The sequence below is a fragment of the Rhinolophus ferrumequinum genome, chromosome 21 (genome assembly GCF_004115265.2).
Source record: "Rhinolophus ferrumequinum isolate MPI-CBG mRhiFer1 chromosome 21, mRhiFer1_v1.p, whole genome shotgun sequence".
In the NCBI taxonomy this organism is placed as follows: Eukaryota; Metazoa; Chordata; class Mammalia; order Chiroptera; family Rhinolophidae; genus Rhinolophus; species Rhinolophus ferrumequinum.
In genome coordinates, this window is record NC_046304.1 from 20,523,156 (window position 1) to 20,548,431 (window position 25,276).

A 25,276-nucleotide genomic window follows, 5' to 3' on the forward strand; every position below is an offset into this window, starting at 1 on the left:
TGGATGCTGGATATTTCTGCATTCCTGTAATTATTCTTGAATTTTATTCTGTGATGCAATTAAGCCACATAGAAAGTTTGATCTTTTCAGGTCTTTTATGCTGTATTAAGTGAGAACATAGCAGCATTCAGTCTGGAGCTAATTTGACCCCATTACTTAGGCAAAGTCCTTCTGAGTACTCTGTTCAATGCCCCATTAATTACGAAGTTTGCCATTCTGTCTAGTGGGAAGAGTAACTGTTCCCAACTCTCTGTGAGCCTTACAGGTTATTTCCTCCAAACTTGCACTGATCATTACTCAACTGAAGACTTGAATGGGAACTTCTGCGGATTTCCGGAGCTCTCTGTGTCGCTCTCTTCTCTTTGGTATTCTGCCACATGAAGTCTTATCTCCCTTGCCCTCCTAGGACTCCCAAGTTCAGTCTCCACAACTCAGGGAAACCTCTGCACTGAGTTCCGCCTCCTCACTGTGGCCTGGAAATTCTCTCAAGGCAGTAAGCTAGGCAATCTCTAGCGTTCACCTTATTTGCTTCTTATCCCTCAGACATCACTGTCCTTTGTTGCATGGTATGCAACGTCTTGAAAAGCATTGTTTCACATATTATTTTCAGTGTCTTGTTATTTCAGATGGGTGGGTAAATCCAATCTGTATCTTGGCCAGGAGCAGAAACCTGTCTGTTTTTTCTTTTTTTTTGCTCATGTTATCTCATCTACTGCTAGCAGGAAACATTTTTCATTGGCTTGTGTCCTTTTGGCATAGCCCCAGTAAGGTTAGATATTTTCCTTGCTTTCTGGCTTGTTAAGATGTCCCAGACCTAGGGGGCAGCCGGATGGCTCGGTTGGTTAGAGCACGAGCTCTCAACAACAAGGTTGCCAGTTCAATTTCCACGTGGGCCAGTGAGCTGTGCCCTCCACAACTACATTGAAGGCAGTGGGCTGCCACTGAGCTTCCGGAGGGGCACCTGATGGCTCAGTTGGTTAGAGCTTGAGCTCTCAACAACAAGGTTGCCGGTTCAATTCCCTCCATGGGATGGTGGGCTGCACCCCCTGCAACTAAGATTGAAAACAGTAACTGGACTTGGGGCTGAGTTGCACCCTCCACAACTAGATTGAAGAACAATGGCTTGGAGTTGATGGGCCCTGGAGAAACACACTGTTCCCCAATATTCCCCATAAAATTAAAAAAAAAAAAGATGCCCCCAACCTAGAATTAGCTATTTCTCCAAGGAACTGACCTTTTGGTGGAAGATGTTTTTGAAAGAATATATTGATAAAATTTAGCCAAGTACTTATGAATATCTTTTTTAAAAAAGTTTTATAGTAATTCAGAAGATGAAGATGAAGTTTCGTTTCTTCTTTTTTCTTTTCTTTTAAATTTATTTTTTAAGTGTGTTTTTCCAGGACTCATCAGCTCCAAATCAAGTAGTTGTTTCAATCTAGTTGTGGAGGGCGCAGCTCACTGTGGCCCATGTGGGAATCGAACCAGCAATCTTGTTGTTATGAGCATCGCACTCTAACCAACTGAGCTAACCGGCTGCCCCTCTTATGAATATCTTAAAGTGAAAATTGGTGTGTGTTTTCTAAAACCAATCTTTGGACTGATGGCAGTCCATGATCAAGCAATCCTTGGTTCATGATAAAAGTAGAAAAATAAGGACAGACTTGTGAGTTTTTTAACAAATTGAAATCTTTTCGATATAAAGAAATATTTTTTATTTGAAGATTATCCATCTCTTACCTTGTGTTAAAATGCACTGTTTTTATGATGTCTATGATAATTTTTTCAAACTCAAAATTTTCAATAAGTATTTCAAACACCTATAAGATGCAAGGTATATAATAAGATCTGTGTAGATAGGGTATGCAAAAAAAAAAAAAAAAGAATAGGACACAGCCATGGAATTGTGCTCATAAGATGGTATGTGTAGACGATTCTGCTCCACAGTCGTATGATAATAATTAGGACATGTAAGGACTGAATCAGGGTACTTAGAGGGGAGAAAAGGACATGCTCTGGAATAAATGCTGGGCGCCATCCGCTTCTGGGTTGGGAGAGATCAGCCACTTATTTTTTAACTTTGTATCCATCCTCCACAGCATCTTTAGGAAAATATGTTGTTTACTTGCAGTATCAATTTACTGTAAGGCTAAGCTGAAGTTGGACAACAAAGTTCTGTAATGTGCTCAGTATGTACCGTTATCACTTTCCCTCTAGCTTTTTCTGACATCATATAGGTGTAGAGAAATCAGTGGAGGGATTATTATTATTTGCTTCAAGAATGTATGTTTGGTTTTACTTTCTCTACTGATAGAATAACTAACAATACAGTAATATTTGAGTGTACAGAGTATTTGAATGTAAGAATGAGAAAATTTCTGTATCTTTGATTTTTAACTGATGAGAGTAGAAATACAGACTCTGGATAACTCAGTTTTGCTATTTGTTTAATTTTTAAAATATTTATCTTTACGTGCAATTTGTTTTTGGCAGAAAAATTAAGTTCTCCTAAGAAAGTTGTTACGTCACCAAGGAAACTTACTCCACCATCACCACAAAGTAGTGGACCAAAGCGAGCACTTCCACCTAAAACTTTGGTAAATTATTTTAAAGTGTCTTCCAAGCCAAAAAATAAGGAAGAAATAGGAGAACTTCTGGAAAATAATAAAGGTAAGACATTAAATTGAGAAAATAAATTTGACATTTTTAATACTAATGACCCTGATACATTCATGAGTTCCTATTAAACCTAGTGATGCTGAAGGTCCTCCATACAGGAGTTTGGTATTTTGTTTCAGTTTCTTGTTTTGTTTTGTTTTTATAAATTTTATTGGGGAATATTGGCGAACAGTGTGTTTCTCCAGGGCCCACCAGCTCCAAGTCATTGTCCTTCAATCTAGTTGTGGAGGGCACAGCTCAGCTCCAAGTCCAGTTACCATTTTCAGTCTTTAGTTGCAGGGGGCGCAGCCTACCATCCCATGGGGGAATAGAACCAGCAACCTTGTTGTTGAGAGCTCCTGCTCTAACCAACTGAGCCATCTGGCCACTCACTTTGGTTCAGTTTTGATAGAGGATTTCAGTTTGAGCTTATCTGTGGAAATATCCACTGTCCTATTACAAGTGGATTTTACATAAAATATTAATATTTTATTTACACAGGAATCAAAACGTTTTTTGAACAGAAACAAATTATTCAGACTAAATCTACAAACACAACTAATTCAAATGTCAAAGAATTTGGAGCTGAGGAACCCAACAAGAAAAATGCAACTTCTCTCATTCTTTTTGAGGAGGTAGGGTTACAGAGGTATACATTTATGCTATCTCGTGATAAAAATTTTAATTCCAAAGATGATTGTATGTCTTGCTGTAAAGTATTATAAAATAGCCAAGAAAGTCAGGAATACTTGTATCTACTTAAAATGAAAGCAAAGAAAATTGTAAACCATAGAAGAATTTTTCTGGAAGATGATTAATGCAATCCTGGGTTATTAATTATTGTTCAATGATTTTAGAAGTGATTCTGACTCACAATTACCTGTTACAGGTGACTGCCTTTCTTTGGTTTAATGTTTGATCTTTTTTTTTTATTTTGCTTATATTGTAAGGAATTGCAAGATTTTAGCATAGGCTGAATTCACACTGTTCATAAATTCATTAATTTTGACTCTAACAGACATATAGTGTATCTACTATATACATAACTGATATCCAGTATGTGTATTGTTACTTAATACATTAATATTCTAATAAATGATTCTTAGGTTGATGTCATTTTTGAAGAAGATGCTGGGTTTTTGAACGCAATCAAAACATTCATGGCAACAACTAAAAGACCTGTAATCCTTACTACAAGTGGTAAGTAACAATGATTTTACAATTAATCACTTTTGGTGAAAATATTTTGGAAAAGCTTCTAATTTTAGGTTGAAATGTTTCTTTAAAGGTCTGCTAGAATTTAAAGCCCTTTTTTCTAAAATGAGACTGCTAGATCACTTTTTAAACTAAGAATTATTAAAAATTTGCCATTGATTGACAGCCTTGAGTAATTATAAAATTAATATAGTACCTTGCAAATGGCAGTGACTTTAAAAATGAGTACTACTTTGAATCACGATGTTGGGTGTTAGGTATTTAGGAAACCAACAGCAGCCTAGAATACAGATAGAGAGAATTGTGGACTAGCCAGTGAAGGGGCTTTGGTAGAGGAAATAACATATCCTTCTCTTTGCCTCTTCCTCATACCTACAATTAGATCACCAAACCTCATTTATTGGTCACAATTTTTTATGGAACCCAACCTTTCTGCAGTTCCTTAATATTGAACTTAGCCATTCCTTAATCCCTCATACCACTTTTCATATGGATTATTACCTATTATAGCTAAAGTAAATCATCATCAGCCTAACAGAATCGGTCCACCTTCCTAATAATTAGCATGCAGTGTTTAATTTTAAAACTCATATAATTTCTTTATTTCATTATAAATAGTGCATTATAATATTTTTTTCTAACATTTTTCATTGCAAATATTCAGTATACTACCTCTGCTGTGGATTTCTATAGGAAAATGTGTTTATGTTAGACTCCACTTACAAATTAAAGGCCCATTTGACAGTTTTTGTACTTGAAAAATTATAGTAATCACATTAGATGGTAGTTTAATTAAAAGATCATAGCTACTTTAGGTCAAAATAGAAATTCAATTTCTATCATTTTATAGTTATATTAATCATTTTTATTACTGATAAAATAACAGAATATTTCCATAGAAAAAGTATAACTAGAAAAAGTAATTTATTGGTCTTCGTGTTTAAAAAAAATTTTTTTTCCTACAGATCCAACATTTAGTTTAATGTTTGATGGCTGCTTTGAAGAAATTAATTTCAATACTCCTTCACTGGTAAGTTTTGAATTTTGGTGGTCATAAATTATATGTCACATTTGTGTGAAAGGTGGTTTATTGTGATAGTTTTCATTTTAAAATGTGGTTACTAAGGAATATGTTAAAATTTTTGAGTTTTAGGAAACTTCTGGTTATTATATTTATTTTTTTAATTAAAATTTATTTTTCAAAATTCAAATTTTTATTAGCTCCAATATCTATTAGGTTTTTTTCATAGTAACGGTGCTTTATTTATGTGAAATTTACATCTAGTTAAAATGCCCTTAAGTATACAATCTGATGAATATTATCATATGTAAAACTTCATGTAACCATCATCCAGATCAAAATATAGAACATTTCCATATCTAAAACTTTCCATGAGCCCTTTTTAGTCAGCACTCCCCTCCCCACCAGAAGTAACCACTATTCTAATGTATATTAACCTTACTATTAGTTTTGTTGATTCTGAAATTTTACATAATAGGAAACATTATGTGTCCTACTGTATCTGGTTTCTAACAGTTAACATTATGTTATTTATATTTATCCATGCTGTTCCACTAGTCATCTGCGTTATGTTAGTTGCTTAACTTTTAAAGAATCTGCCAAATAGGTCTTCAGTGCATGAGAATTCTGTCAGCTGTTGTCACTCTTTTTAACTTGAGCCATGGTAGTGGTGTGTGTGTGTGTGTATTGCTTTTGTTTTTAATAATTTTTTATTTTTCAGTTACAGTTGACATACAATATTATGTTAGGTTCAGGTGTTTGCTTTTCTTAATTAGCTTTTTATTTTTTTATTTTTTAGATTTTATTGGGGAATAGTGTGTAATTCCAGGACTTTTTTCCAAGTCAAGTTGTTGTCCTTTCAGTCTTAGTTGTGGAGGGCGCAGCCCACCATCTCTTGCAGGCGTCGAACCGGCAACCTTGTGGTTGAAAGGACGTGCTCCAACCAACTGAGCCATTCGGGAGCTCAGTGGCAGCTCAGTTCAAGGTGCCATGTTCAGTCTTTAGTTGCAGGGGGCACTGCCCACCATCCCTTGCGGGACTCGAGGAATTGAACTGGCAACTTTGTGGTTGAGAGCTCACTGGCCCATGTGGGAATCGAACCGGCAGCCTTCGGAGTTAGGAGTATGGAGCTCCATCTGCCTAAGCCACCGGGCTGCCCCTTAATGAGCTTTTTTGAAGTATAATTTATATACAGTAAAATTTACCCACTTAAAGTATATGGCTCAATGAATTTTGACAAATGTAGTTATAGAACATGTCCATCAATAATAGAACATTTTCATTATCTCAGTAAGTTCCCTTATGCCCCACTGTGTTTTTCTATCGCTGTAATTTTGCCTTTTATAGAGTTTCATGTAAATGGAATCTTATATGTGGTTGTTTTTTTCAGTTTCTTTTACATAACATAATGCTTTTTCTGATTTATTTATATTACCTCTGGCATTGTTTTTTTCCTTCTTATTAATGAGCAGTATTCCATTGTATGGAGATATTAATATTTCACATATATAAATACGTTGTCATATTCACCTGTTGATAGACATTTGGATTGTTTACAGGTAAACTATTACAAATGAAACTGCTATGAATATTCACATTAACATTTTTGGACATATAGTTCTATTTTTTTTTTTAAAGAACTTGACCAACTGTTTTCTGAAGTTTTCCAATGATTTGCATTCCTACCAGCAATGTGTGAGGGTCCAGTTGCTTTTCACATACTTACCAGGAATTGGAATTGTCCATTTATTTGATTTTATCCATATTAATAATTATATATTGGTATATCATGGTTTTAATTTGCATTTCCTTAATGATATGATGTTCAGCATCTTTTCATGTGTCCATTTGCCATTCATATTTCTTCTTTGGTGAAATATCCGTTCAAATCTTTGCCCATTTTTTAAATCAGTGTGTCTTACAGAGTTTTAACAGTTCTTTATATATTCTGCATACAAGTTTGTATTGGATATGTGCTTTGTAAATATTTTCTTCCAATTTGTGGCTTATCTTTTCATTTTTTTTAATTGTAAAGAGTAAAAGGTTTTAATTTTAAAGAAGTTTCAGTTTACCAAATTTTTCTTTTATGGTTCGTGGTTTTTGTATCCTATTTAAGAAATTTTTACCAAACCCAAGCTTACAAAGATTTTTTTTTTTCTTTAAAGATTTTTTTGTTGGGGAACAGGTGTGTACTTCCAGGACTTTTTTCTAAGTCAAGTTGTCCTTTCAGTCTTAGTTGTGGAGGGCACAGCTCAGCTCCAGGTCCAGTTGCTGTTGCTAGTTGCAAGGGGCGCAGCCCACCATCCCTTGCAGGAGTCAAGGAATCAAACTGGCAACCTTGTGGTTGAGAGCCCACTGGCCCAAGTGGGATTCGAACCGGCAGCCTTCGGAGTTAGGAGCACGGAGCTCCAACCGTCTGAGCCATCAGGCTGGCCCCCACAAAGATTTTGTCTTAGAAGTTTTGTAGTTTTGTCATATAGGACTTTGATTTATTTAAAGTTTTGTATGCAATATGAGGTAAGACATGAGATTTGTTTTCTCAATAGGTATCCAATTGTCCCAGCACTGTTGAAAACAATTTGTTTTTTAATAAATTACTTTCCAGTTTTGTCATAAATCAATAGACCATGTATGAGTCTAACTATTCTCTTTATCCATGTGAAAATATGACATTGTCTTGATTGCTATAGCTCTTTAGTAAGTCCTGAAACTAAGGAGTGTAAGTCTTCTAACTTTGTTCTTTTGCAAAATTGTTTCGGCTATCATATGTCATTTATTTCTCTATTAATTAGAAACAGCGTGCCAATTTTTACAGTTTATTTTGGTGTTTTGATGGAAATTGCATTGAATCTATAGCTCAATTTCAGGAGAACTGACATTTTAAAAGTGATTCATGAATAGTTTATTTTTTAGAAGAGAGGTTTACTTTCTTTCAGCAATGTTTTGCAGTTTTCATTGTACAAACCTTGCACATATTTTGTTAAATTTAGTCCTAAGTATTTCATGTTTTATGTTGTTCTTGTAAATGGTATTTTAAGATTTCAATTCCCAATTGTTTATTGCTGGTATATAGTAATACAATCGATTTTTGTATTCTATGACCTTGCTATAAACTCATTTATTAGTTGTAGTAGTAGATTCCGTAGAACTTTCAATATTGATGGTCATGTCAGTTAAAATCACTTTTATTTCTTCCTTTCCAATCTGTCTCTTAATTCCTTTTTGCCGTATTGCTGTGGTTAGTGCTAATGTACCTTCAGTGCACTGTTGAATAGAAGTTAGAGTAGACATCTCTGCCTTGTTCCTGATGTTGGGGAAAAGCATTCATTCTTTTACCATGATGTATGATATTGGCTGTATAGGCGTCCTTTATCAGTTAGTTGAGAGTTTTTATCATGAGTGGGTCTGAATTTTATCAAATACTTTTTCTCTCTTTTGAGACAATCGTACAGTTTATTTTTTAATTTTGTTAATATGGTGAATGATGTTGACTGATTTTTGAATGTCAGAACAGTCTTGTATTCCTAGGATAATATGGTCATAATATGTAATGTCCTTTATCTATTTCTGGATTTGATTTGGTCATATTTTGTTAAGGCTTTTTGTTTCTACATTCATGAAGAACATTGGTGTGTAGTTTCCAAGCCACATGAAATGGCTTAGGACATATTTTTTAGTAGTTTCTATATGTATTTCTTAAATATGCATTTTTATCTTTTCACAGAGAATATAAGAACCTTGCAAAAGTATGAGTCCACTTACCATCCCTGTATTTTTTTGTGCTTTAATTTTCAAATGTTTTACACTTACATACATATATTATAAATTCCCCCAATACAGTGCTCTCTTTTCTTTTTTGCTTTAGCCAGTCATATATGTTTTAAAGAAATTATGAGGATAAAAAGTTGACTTTTATGTTTACCCGTATACTTATGATTTTTGATGTTTTGATCCAAGTTTTTCTTTGGTTTTCTTTCTTTGCATCCTGAAGCACTTCATTAGCAATTCTTATAGAGTGGGTCTGCTGGTAATGGATTATATTAGGTTTTATTTACCTGAAAAAGTCTTTATTAACTCATTCTCAAAGGATATTTTCCATAGGTGTAGAAATCTGGTTTCTGTTTTTCCATCAGTACTTTAAAGATATCATTCTATTGTCTTCTTACTATAAGTCAGCAATCTTTTCTTTTTTTTGGCCTCATGTAACATGTCATTCTTTTTTAATGCCTGTAAGATTCTGTTTAACTTTAGTTTTCAGCAATTTGCCTGTGATGTGCTTATGTGTTATTGTTCTTCATATTTTCCTGCTTGTGGTTCTTGGGCATCTATAATCCTTAAATATATGTCATTCTTCCAACTAGGGAAATTTTTAAACTTATTTTTTCAAATTTATTTTATGCCCATTTCATCTCTTTTCCCTCCTGGGAATTTAATTACAGGTATGTTAGACATTTTACATTGTCCCATCTGTCATTGAGGCATGCTGTTCTCCCTCCCCATTTTTTTCTATTTGTACTTGATTTGATCATTTACATTGATTTATCTTCAAGTTTATTGATCCTGATTTTCCTGACAACTCCATTATTCCATGAGTCCCATTCAGGGAAACTTTTATTCTAATATTATGGTTTTTGGTTTTATAATTTCTTTTTGCTTCTTTTTTATAGTTCCTGTTTTTCTCCTGAGATTTCCTTTTTTTTTTTTATTATAAACATGCTTTCCTTAAGCATCGTTTTACTAGCTGTTTTAAAACTTGCTAATTCTAACATCTTCGTCATCTTGTGATCACTCTCCACTGACTGTCTTGTCTCTGCGGTATTGGTTACTTTTCCTGTTTCTTTATATGCCAGTCATTTTAGATTTTTTTATCCTGCATTTTGTGACACATTGTAGATACTCTGGTTTCTGTTATGTTCCTCTGAACAAGTATTCTTTTGTAGTATGTAGCAGCTAAAATTTCTGTGTTTTGAGACAGGCCCACACACGTGATGTTCAAACATCAGCCAGTGATTTGTATTCTCCTCTAGAATTTCAATTTCTCTACTCTCATGGACCTCCCCTCTCACTTTCCTTCTTCTGTGATCATCCAAAACTCTGTCCTCTGGTTTAAGCCAGCAACACTGAGTTTCTCTCTGAGGTTTAGTCACACTGCTGCTGTGTGCCCTTAGTCAAAAATCAATTTTAAAAGGGGTACGAGGGATTGAGGATCCTAGTGTTGATTTCCCTTTGGTTGCTCTCTTGCCTTCAGGTAGTTGGTTTTTTTAAATTGATTACGTAGTTTATAGTTATTATCGATGGCAGGGTTTGTCTGATAATAGGTATTCCTTTGATATTGAAAGCAGAATTCGAAGTTTGTGGGAAGCTGAAGTCCCAGAGTGTGTAGGAGTAGTGTGTGTGTGTGTGTGTGTGTGTGTGTGTGTGTGTGTATACCAAAGTTTTCATAGGGGACATTTTTTAAATCGTCTTATTTATTACTATAAAGTAAAAATGCTAGTAGTAGTCTTGTAAAATCTATGAAATGTAAATACAGTTTTATTTGTTTTTAGGTAAAAAGCTTTGCATAAACAATAGGAAACGAATTTTTCATGTTTTGTTGTTTTACAAAAAAATATTATAGCAATATTAATGGAACCCTAAAATAAAAAAAATTTACTTGGTCCATTTACCCCCAACAAATCACGGTTTTAAATTTTTTTTCTATTTTGTGTTTACATACATTTATGCTTTTATGCGTGCATTGATATAATTCTCTGACTCTGATTTTTAAAAATTATGTTTTTCAGTATTATTATAGTATTTATAATCTAATGGCTATAAAATATTCCATTAAATTGTGCCATTATTTAATCCTAAGAGATTTATTTTCTCAAGGTTTAATAAAATTGTCTTCAGGGTTCAGGTTGGAGTCTCTATAACAGTTTCCTTGCTTCTTAGAGAAATACAATTAATGAAAGTATATGTAAATGTTTTTAATTTGGTAGTATATTCCTTTATATTTTTCCAGATCAGTTTTATTCTCAATAGGTGCTTAAAGTACTGTAAATTTTAGCAAAATTTGTCTACTTTTAGACATGTATTATTGGTTAACTCTGCAATTGACCATGTTTCATTTCTCTCTCCATCTCTCCCTCTCCATCTCTCCCTCTCCCTCTCCCTCCCCCTCCCATTCCCCCTCCCCCTTCCCCACCCTCTCTCAGCTAAATGTTGCCAGCTACCTACAGACGATCTGCTTAACTGAGAATTTTAGAACTGATGTAAAAGACTTTGTAACATTGTTAACGGCAAATACTTGTGATATCAGGAAAAGTATCCTTTACTTACAATTCTGGATTAGAAGTGGAGGTGGATTTTTAGAAGAAAAGCCATTATCCTTTTTTCGTAAGTTGATCTCTTATAAAAGAAATTTCCATAATGGGACCCTATGTTAAAATATATCCTACACCAAAATATTTGAAAGATTATAAAAATTTTGAGCATCCAGGTATCACTTTCATCTTAGAAATAAACATACATATGTCAACTGTGTTGATGCAAAGTTTTGTAAACATTAAATGTGGGTAGATAGAATTAAACTGAATCTAGAACAAATTGTTACTGATACATTTATAAACATATAGTTTCTTATAAACAAATAGAATCCTATTATTTAGCCAATTCCTTTTATCACTTACTAAAAATATTGGTGATTCTTCCATATATAAAAATTATTTTTGTATGACTGTGTTGTAAATTCCTTTTTAGCTTCTTCAATAATATATAATTCTATTTTTCCTAAGAACTTCATCTTTTCAGAAATGCTTTATTTTATTATCGATCTTCATTCATTACCTATTTCAAGTCACAGACATTTACTGAGTACTTCCATGCCAGGCCCTGTGAATAAGACATGGTTCCTTCCCTGAAGAAGTTCATAGTTTGTGGTTTCCATGCTCCATAGTCACAGTTCTGTAGTTACAGATCTGGCTCTGAGAAATACACAAGTATTTAAATAAAATCAAGGTGAAGTTCTGTAATATTAATACCCTATCCGTTTTTTATTTTGATTAGTTCAAAATTTTAATCTTTTTCAAAGTAGACAAACATATATTTAATTCAACAGAAGCTGGTAATTTTTACTATTTCTTAGAAGTAAATATAATAAAAAAGACATGGAAAGTAACCTGTTATAAAAAACAAATTAGTTAATAACTATCACAAAGACAAAAACTAAATATATCATTGTTTCTTTTCTTAAAGATCTTATGTGCATTTCATTCCTGTCTTAAAAAAAACAACACAGATAACTCATTGGAAATTAAAATGTGCAGAATTATGTAAAGTAAAAAATAAAAGATCTTCCTCACTTCTTAAATGTAGCCACTGTTAGACCTTTTTCTATGCATATACAAATATTGCTACCTACTTATTTAGCAAAATTAACCAATACTGTATATATTGTTAAACAGTTTGCTTTTTTCACTCAACAATTTATTGTCAGTACTTATAGTTCTACTCCCCTCTATTTTCACAGCTGCATGCTATTCCATAATATAAAGTAGACATAACATAATCTAATTAACCATTACCTATTTGGGGACATTTAAGTTATCTTCAGTTTGCCATTAAAAGTATGCAATGAATATCTTTATACATACATCCTTGAGCATATCTATGAGTTCTTCTGTTGGAGAGAATTCTACAAGTGTGGTTGCTGGGCCAAAGGCTATACAGATAGAGAAGGTGCCAAAAAAATGTATACATATTTTAAGAAAGGAAAAAACTGTATTAAAATTGTAATACTCAATATACTGATAACAAAAGATGAATACAGGTCACGTTTGACTTCTGCAATTACAAAAGGTGCTCAAAGTGGTTACCATTAGTGTAATTTTAATACAGTTTTTTCCTTTCTTAAAATATGTATACATTTTTTTGGCATCCTTTGTATACACATTCTACATTTTGATAGGTATCGCTAGGTTGCCTTCCAAAGATAATTGTATGAGTATATATTCCCACCAAGAATATATAATGGCTTTTTTATGTGTACCTTTGACAAAACTAGGTTATAGTTATTTTAATTTGCCAATTTAAAAGGTGAAAAACAAGCAGTATCTTACTTTGCATTTCCATGATCACTAGTGAAATTGCACATTTTTTATGAGTTTATTAGATACTTATATTTCTTCTGTGACTTGTCTTTTTATAATCCTTGCACTTTTTTCTGTTGGATTGTTTTGTAAGCCCATCACCACCACCTCATGTAGCTTACGTTTGCTAGAAAAGTTTGTATTGTACTATTTATTAATTAAATACATATGTGGAGAAGAACAAAAGGAAGGTATAGGATCAAAATATGCCGAAAGAGCTTAGATTTTAAATAATTGTTTGCTACAATTTGTTAAAAATATGGATAGCTAAGATGTTTTTTGATTAATTTTGAAGGAGGAAATGGCAGAAATGTACAACTTGTTTGGTCTGAAGATGGCTCTGATTCCAAAAACAACCCTAAAAATACTAAAAGGAATCCTGCACACCTTCCCAAGTGTGACACTGGCTGTGCTGAGACCTTGTTTGGTATTAAGAACATTCTTTCCCCATCAGAAGACTTATTTTCATTTTTAAAGGTATTTTCAATGTCTAGTTTAGAATGTTAAATTTGTGTTCCTTTTCATCTTCTCATCACTTCTATCTTTTGAATCTTAAGGTTGACTTAAATTTATTTATAATTTTTATCGACTTCAGATACCTGATGGTAACACATTGTACCTCTTTGATAAATGGTGCATAGGCATTGCTTTAAATGCATATTACAGTATGTGGAATAAAACTTAGAAATATTTCAAATAAAAAAGACAATTTCATTGTCACCCCAATAAATTAAAAAAAAAAAAAGACAATTTCAGAAAAGTATTTCTTAGACAAATGAGCTTCTGATTATTGAATTGGGGTATTTACTGAATATTAGATAATTTAATTCTTCAAATTAACAGCCTACATTTATTTTTTAGATTAATAATACTATTTTGATGTATTAAGGAACTATAGGTTAGTAAAATTATGAGGGGTAGTGACTGAAGAAAGAATACAGATGACACTATATTCATGTTTAAACTATGTATTGTTATAACATTTCCTTTTGTTATAACATTTCTTTACTCGATTTTTTTCAGCACAAAATCAGAACAAAGGAAGAATGGCATAAGCTCATCCAGCTTCTTACAGAATTCCAAATGCGAAATGTAGATTTCTTATACAGTAATCTTGAGTTCATTCTACCATTACCTGTTGATATCATTCCAGAAACAGAAAACCTTTGTGGTTCATCAGTAAGTGTGGACACCGGTGCAGCAACAAAAAATATGAAATGTCTTCCTAGGAAACATTCTGAAAGAGAGAAGCCATTGAAAAAGTCACAAAAAAAGAAACATAAGAAAAAGATGGTAATTCTAGATGACAGTGACTTATTTGACACTGGATTGGATTTTACCAATGAATTTCTTTGCCTATACCCTGCATCTTCTTCCTCAAATTCTGAAGAAAGCAAAGCCAAAGAAAGCAATCCAGAGACAAAGAAACTAAACAAAGAAACTAATATTGAACATATTCCTTGTCCTCCTAAAACACCAGCAGAAAAAAAATGTTCTACCCTTGTTTCTCACTGTTTAAATTCTCTCACTGAGTTTATGGATAACATGTCCTTCTTAGATGCCCTTTTAACTGATGTAAGGGAACAAAAGGAACTTGGTAAAAATGACTTTAGTTGGACAAATGGAAAGGTTAAAAGTGGACTTTGTGATGAGTTTAGTCTTGAGAGCCGTGATGGATGGACTTCTCAAAGCTCTGGAGAATTGAAGGCAGCTGTAGAAGCTCTCAGCTTTACTAAGTGTTCTTCTTCTATTTCAAAAGCATTGGGAACCTTGAATTCTTGCAAGAAATTAGGCCGAGATCCAACAAAAGACCTTACATTTTATGTTTCACAAAAGCGCAAAAATGTGTACTTTAGTCAGTCAGTGGCTAATTTAGAGTAAGTTTTCCTTTCACTTTTTATTTTTCAATAATAAATGGTAATGGGGAAATGGTTGGGTCGTTATTAATTTTGAAGTGTTGGGCTTTACTGATCATTGTAAGCCCTTGATAATGTAGTTTCTAATGAGACAGTTAAGGAGACCAGCCTGAACACTGGGAAGAAAAAGGAGGGATTAGGGTGGGCTAGAATTGGGAGACTCTTGAATGACAGGAAAGGGGGTTTGGATTTGCCATGGTAGATAACAGGTAGCCATTAGAGATCGCTCAGTGTGGGAGTGCTTGATGGGTTGAACATGATACAGGAAATTAATCTGGAATCCAATTTATCCAATCTAGACAAGCAGCAGGGAGAAGCAGAGACTAGAAAAGCTGGTTATGTTTGGGATTGTTGCATTTTTATTGGGCATTAAAAAGTAATGCATTACTTTTAATTTACAGCTGTTCTTGGAAGAAGATAGCAGTCATTGAAAGTGTATTTTCTAGCCGATCTCTTCTGAATCTGGGTAATAGACAAGCTAGTATTATTGAATACTTACCAACTCTTCGAAACATTTGTAGGATTGAGAAGCTAAAAGAACAAGGAAAAAGTAAAAGAAGGTAAAAGCTCTATACAAATAACATTTTAGATAGCTATTTCAAGATTAATATTCTCATCTGGTGGAAATATAAATAGTAAATTGTATTTTTCCTTGTCATTTTGACAGGTTCCTGCACTATCTTGAAGGAATTCACCTTAACATTTCAAAAGAGACTGTGAACACTTTGGCAGCTGGCTTCCCTTAATATTCCACATTCGCAATGCCTTGTACAGATTATTGTGTGATCCTGAAGATACATTTTTATATTGATTTTCATGGAAGAGTTTATTTCTCTTAATGTACATTTAAGATAGACTATTTGTATATTTTTTATCAGTGTGCAAATATTTAAAATGAAAAAAATTTGAGTTACAAGTTGTATTTATGATGTGGTATTTGTTTTTTCTGAATTTTTTATATGAACTGATTTAGCTTTGTTAGAGTATTTTTGTATGTTAGTGAGCTTTGTATGTGAATTCTAGGAGGTAGAATTCACTAAGATATCTCTAAAGATGTTTCAATGCTAAACTAATCCATATCGTTTCCCTTTTCTGGTACTTTTAATCCACCTCTCTCCAACCAAGTGTCAGTACTGTCAAAAGTTGTAAATATGAATCTCCTACATGATAATCTTTTTAATGTTTTTACAATCCAGAATACAAAATTACATATATAATGCGTAAGAAAACTCCTGAGAAAATTGTTTCATTTTCCAAAAAATTAGATTTTCCTGATAGATTTTTAGTACACTCCTCCAGCATATTTTACCATCGAATCATTAAATGTTGACAAAGTGAAATCAAGAGTATGAATTATAGTTTTCATAAATGTTTTTTACCAGCCATATGTGATATCTTGTATATTTTGCCAACTCAAATCATTTGCCTTGTACATTTTTCTTGTATTTTTCTATCATTGATGTTTTATTTCGTAACGATATTAATGATGTTAATATATCTATTTTGGACCATCCTATTCATTAAAACTGTAACAAAGGATTCAACTGAAGGATTTGTATATACTAGCCATTTTCACATCTAGGTAAATATGGATATTGTGTAGGTTTGCATATCTTACAGGTTTTGTCCTGTACAAAAGAGAGGATAAGATCTGAAGCATTTTTTTTAAGTGTATGGATTTTTTTCTAGAATACAAGAGTTCACTACCTGTAGAGCACTTATCTGTTAATTTGGTCTTTTATTAGAAAATTCTGGTACTTCTCAATAATTGAGGAACCAAAGTAAAATAACTCCATAGAATTATGTAAATGATGAAAAATCAAGAAATAGGGATATTTTCCTTCCTAATAGGGATACATTTACTATCCTTTTTTTTTTAACATTTAGCAAAATTTGGGGAATTTTTTTTTCTCAAATCCTAAAGGTGATAAATTCCTGTAAGATTTAGATTCACTTTTATGATAAAAGCAAGCAAATTTTGATGTTTTCAATAGCATCCTATCCGATAAATGTCTAAAACAGAGACATTTTCACTTAATAACTATTTCCAGATATATGTGGAAAGTAAAATACCACGTGAATGGCATGGACAATTGGATGGTTGATGAGACTGTTTACCAAAGTATAAAACAGTGGCAAAGGAGGGTTTGGAGGAAAGAGAATGATTTCAGACATGTGTAGTTTATCTACATTTCCAAAGTGGGGATGTTTATGTTCATACATGTATCTGTAGAGGTTTACATGTATATGGCAACAGACTCCCTAGGGAGTTACAAGGTGCTGGAAGGGAGGACTTCCACTTATTTTATATATTTCTGATTATTTGAATTTTTTCCCAACAAGTATATTTCACTTTTAAAGAAAAGACCTAATGCTTTGAAATCAAAGAGACTTGGGCTCAGTATAGGTGACCTATATAATGAGGGCCTGAACTAAAGCAGATATAATGGAAAATGGAGAGATGTAGAAACAAATTTAAGTGCTACTTTTATCAAAAGATGGTTTGTCAAGTAAAAGATTTCAAAGTAATATAATGAGCCTATTAGACAAAGCTTATTTGTTCTGGACTTGATAGATTGACCTGATGAAAATCACCTTTTGGAGGCAGTGCATCAAACCACATTCTAGTCACAGAATAAGAAGAGGGTTCCACAAGTTGTATTACCAGTTATATTTAATTTTATTCCCATGATGAGCACCATCCAGAAAAACTCATTATTTATTCCCTATTTCAGTAAATTCTTTACTATAAATGGTATTTGCTTTTAAGGGAAGATAACTTTGTTTCTCATTTTGGCTGTTTAGGGGGTATCTTAAACTGTTTAACACTTAAACCTAAAAGGTAAGAATCTCATATTTATTGATTTGGCTTTGGCTTATTATTGTATAAACCATTCAACAGCCAAAAATCTGACTTTAAACATCTACCGTGTTAGCCTTACATAAGACCGGGTCTTATATTAATTTTTGCGCCAAACGACGCATGAAGAGCTGATGGTCCGGCTAGGTCTTATTTTCGGGGAAACACGGTAAATATGCTCAAATATGTTTTCTTCTCCATTAACATGGATGTTCAAAACAGTTGGTTTTTACAACTTTAAAGCTAATAAAAATAATTTAATATAACAGCAGATTACATATTATCAGAATTTTAAGGTTCAGTGTCAAACACTGCTAATTCATAGAAAGCAATAGCTTGTAATAGAGAATCATATAACTCTTCTATTCTGTGTTTTTCAGTAGATGCAAATATCTGTCTGTAGTGGACTATCTTATCTGATGGGAAGAATACCCGAGGCGCTTCCTTCAGCACAGACTCGGACAGGAACTGCTTCACTAGTTCTTTCCCACTAGTCCGGCTGTCCCCAACCATCAATTCGAAGTGCTTGCCCACGGCATTTCGGTTCATGCTCAGCACCTGATGCTGGCCATCCTGGGCAAAAGTTTTATTTAACAAAGCATACAGCATGGCTTCCATGATATGCAGATGTAACAGGATAGGAAACAGAGATGAGTTCTGAATTGAAAGTCCTGTTTTTTCCAGAATGTAGAAGTCGGCTTTAGGCATCTTTGAAATGACTGAAGAAATCTTTAAAAAAAAAAAAGACAAAATAAGTGAGCAGAAGTTTTATTAATTAAGTTTTATTGTTTGGGTCCCCGCTCTGTCCCACTTCTATTTTAAAAATATGATCATATAACTTATATTGCTATTGACAATGTTGAAGTAATTGAAAAAGGATTAAAATCAATCACCTCTGTAACTGACTGATCACATCAGATGATTGAACCAGTTTTCACAGGTATATTCAGGATAATAATTACTGCCCATCTCAAAAGCTCTCAAAGACTCAAATGAGACAATAAGTGATAGCATTTTTTTAAAAACAAGCTTTGTGAATATAGTGATGAAGTTCTGTAATATTTAGAATAATATACCTTTTTTTTCAGTATCTGCCTTTGATACATAGGCATTTCTTGAAATAAATGAAGAAAGATTCAGTTTTTACAAAATCACTGGTGATGGAAAACATAATTGGAATGGGAGAGTAGTAAGTACCACAAGAAAATCCATCCTTGACTATTTTATTGCATTTCTTTTAGGACTAGAAGACTTAACTATACGAGGATCTCGCGCAGGTTGGAATGTGGAGGTTTAAGTGCCTTACCTCTTCCAAATAGACAGATGAGAGGTACGTTCCTTTCATCAACTGGCAACATTCATTCTGCTGCCAGTCCAGCACTGCCAAGTTACGATCAAGGTGCGCCCAGGCAATCCTTCGAGTACCGAAAACAATGGATAGGATACTGTTGACTGCCTAAAACAAAAAAGCTGGTTTAATTACAAGTGTAAACATTTTTACAGATACAAAATTGAAGCTACAAACTCAGAAAGCCAAATTAATTTATGTAATAGGAATATACTTACAGTTTATGAACTGAGCATTGCTAAAGAAATACAGAAGTGATTATCAAAAGGTAACTAGGAGCAGTCAGTTTATAGACAAAACCTATAACGGTTCTCAGCACCTAGCTCCAAGTAGGCATTCAAATATTCAAATGTTGCTGGGGGCTGCTAGATACTAGGAAACCAGGAACATAGCCATACATTATAAGAAATGCCACTACACAACAGTTACACTGGAGAAAGGAGAAATGGTCAGCAAAGACTTACTGGAGGAGGAGGAGGAGAATGAGTTGTAAAATGGGAAACAGGAAGTTCTTTTACCCAGATGTCTGCACTGATAGGCTGTCTGACACCTTGCATTCAGACAGTGGAATAAAGAGTATAAGTGGGAAAAGGCCAGAGAGGTAGACAGATTTCTGCAAAAAGTAACTTGCGTTATCCTGAGAGCTACAGAGGGTCACCAAAGCATATAAACATTAAGGTGTCACATTGAGATTTACATTTCAGGAAGAGCATGGACAGCTGTGTAGAAGACAGACCAGAGGAGGCTAGACTAGGGGGAGGTACCTGTCATATGGGAAAGTATAAAGAATCAAAGACAGTGACAGTGAGAAGGACAAGAAACAGATCAGAGATAATGGGAGCAGAATTGACATGTGGAACGACGGGGGAGCCTAGGATAACTCCGGTTTTATTTCAGTAACTGGCATCATTAATCAAGATGATGATGGGCAGATCAACTGGGGAAGGTTGGGGGAGACAAGTTGTTTTTTAATGTATTGAGTTCAGGTAGCCTTCTAAGGGGAGATGCATAATAGATAACTGGATATATGGATTTTTCTCTGTGCCAAAATGGGCTGGAGATATATCTAACACAATGGTATCACTCCCACATGGCTCATTTAGTCATATGGACAAATAATATGCTCCATATCCCTTTCACTACTAAGGAATGGATAACTAACCCATTAAAGGCAGAATAGTCTGGATGCCCAGACATCTACAAAATACAGGCCTTCTTTTGATTTTTTTCTTTAGCTCAATGATTCTCAAGCTTTAGTGTATGTAAGAATTATTGAACCAGGCTGCCCATAGTACTTCGCAGGCAAAAGATTTTTTTCAAGGACTTGATTGCATGATTTTCTCCATACAAACTGATTTTAGAACCTAGCCCTCTAAATAAGATACAACTCTACTATAATCTGAGTATACTCATAAATAGTAATTTTAGCCATAAATTTGAATGAAAATCCAAACTCTGAAAAATTTGGTTCAAATATGTTCTAGATCAACTGCAACAGGAGTTCTAGCAGGAGTCCATGGGTGGACTTAATGAAATCTCCAAGTCCTCTGAAAGTTTCTGCATTATTCTGTGTATGTGTCTGCCTATCTTTTTTTTCCCCCTGAAAAAAGGGTCCATAGCTTTCATCAGATACTTTCCAAAAAGTATCCGTAGTCCCCCCAAAACTAAGAACTCCATGAAAAAATGTCTAAAAAATTATGCTTATTGCTATGGGATAACAAACTATTTTATCAAGTAATGCAACACAGGACCTAAGCTTCTCAAAGGTTTAATGTGACAAGTAATTCTAATATTTGCTTTTTAAGACAACACTGAAAAAACTGCTTTTCAAATGTTTTTTAAAAGGGGAAAGGAGGGGCAGAAAGTAACTTTAAATCCTGATGGAAAAACAAGTATCATGGTCTAAAGTCACTCCTTGGCCGTAACCCATCTTTGCATCTTAATTTCTCATTACTCCCAACATAACCGGCAGATACAGCCAGGTATTTCAACATTCTTCTTAAACCTTGCAGGCCTACTTCTCTGTATCACTGTTCTTTCTTTCAAGAATGCTCTCCTCTTTCAGCTAGCCTAATTCTCTCCAAGATCCAAGATCTCCAAGGTTGAGTTCTTTCAGTAAACTTCCCCCATAATCAGCCCAGTTCTCTCTCCTCTAAACTGCCAACGTATCTGTATCATGTCATTCTTTGGTACTCATCACATACTACTTTGTATAATAGGTTATCTATTAATAGATGTATGTCTGGACCCACCAACCAAACTATAAGCTGCTTTAAGAACCCTGTCTTGGTGCCCAGAATAGTGCTTTGCATAGTAAGTTCTCAAATATTTAGGCAGGATAACAGACATTAAGAAAAGGGGTATATATACCTTCAGTCTCTCTCTTCTTACTTCTGGTTTGATGAGCTTCTTCAAGAGCCGGTTTTCCTGTGACTTTCTTTTTTTCCCTGCAGTCTCTGGACAAAGAATGGAGTTACAAACTTGAATGGTAGTTTTATATTGGAACAAGGGAACGTTCATTAAGCTCTCCAAATTCTGAAATGGCCCAAACTTCTCTCTGTGCTCTACAATGTTGATGGACTTTCGTCCACGAAGCAATTTGAAAGCTTCAAGTTCTTTATTAGATGCTGTATTCAACACATGCAAGATAGAAGCCTGCTGTTCTGAAGAGAAGAGCTTGTCAACTGCATTTCCAGACTCCTTTGTACTTTCATCACAAAAAGCAACATTGGGAAGAGTTTTCTTAGGTGTAGTGGATTTTTTCCGACAGCAGGAATTATGTAGGGCCTGGAACAAGGATGACCCTAGTGGAACTGGAAACCATTTCCACCTCCCTAAAAGAAAAAATTAGCAAAATGTCAGTTGGGATGTCCTACTTCCTTAGAGTTAGTTGGTGCTTGACTAGAACCTTTGCAAAGTAACATAGACTTTCCCATAATTTAAGAACTGGTGGACCATATTAAGTTCTGGAGAATCATCATTAAAATAAGTTTAGTTTTAAAACCATATGTATGTATAAACAAATAATAGGGCTTTTGTTGTTTTTACTCACAAGAGATGTCTTCTGATTTTTGTAGATAAATTCTAAGTTTTACTCCCTAATCTTATTTTATGCGTATCAAGAAGCATGGATTTAAAACGATTTCAACTGCTTAACGGTTTTGACATTTTTAACTTTAGAGAGATCTCTTTGTAAATAACATATCTCTTATTAAGAAAATTTATTTTCACTAGTTTCTCATCCGGTGGAACCAAATAAAATTAAGTTTTATACGTTTACAATAAATGGTTTAGCTGAGTGGTAGGTTTGAGAATGGCTTTTATTCTGCACACTTCAAGATTTCTACCATGACTGTTTTTGCAAACACCAAATGTAAAACGAATGGAAAGTGATTGACATTGCAGCCAGGTAAGTAAGTGGCCGATAGAATCAGAACCCTGGACCATCCTCACAATCCAAAGAGCCGCTCAGTAACCCTAGCGCAGGGATTTTTCCCCCAATCGCACGACGTTGGGGGAACGGAACCGCCCCGTTAATTCAACTGGGACTCCAAAAGGGAGGCTTGGACGTGGGACCTGGGGGAGAAAATGCTCCAGTACCAGAGACTAGGGGCAGACGGGAAATTACCCCAGCATTTCAAGCACCCTACCTCTCGCCAAGAGGACACTGAGGGCGTTCATCTTCCATGTCAAATTAGTACGTTCCCACAGTCCACGCTTCCTCCACTGACTTCCGGTTCCTGCGTGCTTCGCCCAAAAGTGCCCTGCCTTTTGGAGGAAACATTCCCGCTGAAGCAGCGTTCCGGAGCCCCGTCTGAAGTGCGTACCCCTAAGCAGTGGGCCCTGCGCGGCTGGGGTGAGTGCCTCCGGGAGGCGCCAACAGAGGCTCGGTGCTGGGATCCTGAGTCCCTGGGAGGCCGGGGTGAGGGGTGGAGGGTCTGCAGGCTCATTCCACTGCGTCCGGGAAACGTTCTCTCCCCCATCGGCCCCGGACAGCAGCTGAGCCGAATCTCTGGGAAGAAAACAGCTAGACCAGTTTTAGCTTGTAGTTGGCAAGGTCCCTCTGATACAGGAGAGTTAGCATGTCCCTAGGTAGACAGGGAGGTCCCTGGTGGAATAAACACAGTCAGGTCCTAAAACTAAAGGTTTTGAAATCACTCCTTCGCCCCAGGACGTAATGTAACAAGGTGTCACGCGGGGTGGCATACGGGGTCTCTGGTCCCGCTCCCCACTTAAGAACGCAGGACATGGTGAGGCCAAAAAGGAACCCCCACGGAGCCATAGGTAGGGGAGTCATACCACTGTAGTCTCGCTGGCGGCTGGGTTGGAGACACAGGAACCAGGAGCCACAGATCCGCAACCCACTGTCCACTTGGCTCTGCCAACCAACCTCCCTTGCCAGCTGCAATCCGCCTCTCTGCAATCCCTAAGCCACACTCCACCACGCCGAGCCACTGCACCAGTACACACCACACCTTGCTAGCTTAGCTATGGCAGTTGTGTCAGTGACTAATGGCTAACCGGTAACAGCCTATGGCCAACTAGTCACAGCTGATGACCTGAGCCAGCACCTTTCTATGTGAGGCCGAGAGCCTGGAAACTGCTTTCTGGGGCTCTGTTCCCACACAAGGCCTTGAAGTTAATCATAAAATTCATTTTGGCCAGACAAATGGAGCAAATCTGATAGATGAAGAGTGGGTTACTCTGCTAATTCCTTTAGGATGGGCAAGCAGAACAAACCTGGCAGATGAATTTCATTAGAAGGAGCCAGTTCCCTTCTTCAAACAAGTTCCCTTCTTCAAACAGCATCCCTTCCCCAAGCAGGCAAGGGAAGGTATAAAAGTAAGAGCTTTATGCCTCAGTCATGGGGCACCCCCCATTCGGGACCCCCTCCCGCTCAGGAGCTGCAAACTCTTCTCCTGCCTCTAATAAACTGTCCTTTTTTAAAAACTTTTTGCCTCTCCCTGGTCCGTATTTCCATTCTTCGGCTTCACAAGACACGATCCCAGCCCACACTCAGAAACTGCCGGCAGATCCAACATCACCTACATCACCTCCTTCAGATTTATTCTAGATGCATACCGAGGGTGCCAATAAAATGTACACATTTTAAGAGACGTTATCTATGTGTTACTTTTCCAATTGAATTACGGTAGCAATGTGTAGTATGACCTTCGCTCAAAAGATGGCGTTAATCAAATGAATGCTCGCGTCATTCATTGTATTGCAATTTTAATACAGTTTTCTTCCTTAAAATGTGTTTACATTTTTTTTTGACCCTCTGTAGATTGATGAGCTCTTATTGGGGCCTTGCCTGGGTCGCAAAGAATGGAATTTGGTGGGGGAGCTTAGATATTTGCACAAGTAACTCTAATACCACGTAAAATTAAATAACTGGGAGAGATGCGAAGTCAGCAGAGAAACTGGTATGCAGGCCGGAGGTCAGGGAAGGGGGAAGTAGGAGGAGGTGGCTTTGGCACTGAGCCTTGACAGAGCAGTATTCCATTTGGAAGGGAAGTGAGGCTGGCGCCAAATTTGTTTGGGCCTTGAATGCAGGATGGAGCACCACCTGGTAGCCGGAAGGTAGCCTCCACATTGAGGCTTTTGTGGAGTCAGATTGGAGGTGTGTTTCTAGAAAATTGGCCATACGTAATATAGATGTGTGAGGCTGGATTGGAGGTGAAGAGTCTGGGAGCAAAGAGACGAGTTAGGAAGCTGGTGTATATTTCCAAGTGACAGGCAACTAACCATAAAGAAGTGAACTTGGGAGGTGTAAGGAGAGTGGAAAGAAAGGATTCTTTCTGGAAGATGGGGAGACTTTGACTAGTTTTGTGAAAAACGGGAGTCAGGAGGAAGGTAGCTTTTGGAGAAGGTGGTGGGTTTGTGTTTTTATGAGGCAGCAATGTCTGTGTACATACTGCCCAGGAGGCAGTTGAGATGTGGGGAATTGTAAGTATTCATGGGATTACTCATGGGAATCCCAGAAATCCAGCCAATTTCTGGGGAACTTAGGAATCTCACAAAAAATAAAATCAACTTTTTGTGCAAAATCCTCCAAGTCTATAGGAAATAATTTCCTCTTAACTCCAGGGCTTATTCTACTTACTGGGTTGAATTGTACCCCTCAAGAAA

At 35.6% G+C, this 25,276-nt stretch overlaps 2 protein-coding genes across 2 annotated transcripts in view; one reads left to right on the top strand and one right to left on the bottom strand.

Moving 5' to 3' along the window:
* The window catches only part of ATAD5 (ATPase family AAA domain containing 5), a 38,840-nt gene extending 22,390 nt beyond the window's left edge, over positions 1-16,450 (top strand). The window contains exons 15-23 of the mRNA XM_033091725.1: positions 2,491-2,667; positions 3,157-3,290; positions 3,762-3,855; positions 4,836-4,900; positions 11,089-11,269; positions 13,316-13,497; positions 14,044-14,897; positions 15,338-15,496; positions 15,604-16,450. Of these exons, the coding sequence (XP_032947616.1) occupies positions 2,491-2,667; positions 3,157-3,290; positions 3,762-3,855; positions 4,836-4,900; positions 11,089-11,269; positions 13,316-13,497; positions 14,044-14,897; positions 15,338-15,496; positions 15,604-15,682 (1,925 nt within the window). The 3' untranslated portion in view covers positions 15,683-16,450. The remainder of the gene's footprint in view (positions 1-2,490; positions 2,668-3,156; positions 3,291-3,761; positions 3,856-4,835; positions 4,901-11,088; positions 11,270-13,315; positions 13,498-14,043; positions 14,898-15,337; positions 15,497-15,603) is intronic.
* Positions 16,451-17,924: 1,474 nt separating this feature from the next.
* Positions 17,925-23,319, bottom strand: TEFM (transcription elongation factor, mitochondrial). The gene is made up of 4 exons (XM_033089129.1): positions 22,795-23,319; positions 21,515-21,978; positions 19,103-19,252; positions 17,925-18,525 (listed from the first exon to the last, which is right to left on the bottom strand). The coding sequence occupies exons 1-4, from the start codon at positions 22,823-22,825 to the stop codon at positions 18,088-18,090; spliced, it is 1,083 nt and encodes a 360-aa protein (XP_032945020.1). The 5' UTR covers positions 22,826-23,319; the 3' UTR covers positions 17,925-18,087.
* Positions 23,320-25,276: the final 1,957 nt, after the last annotated feature.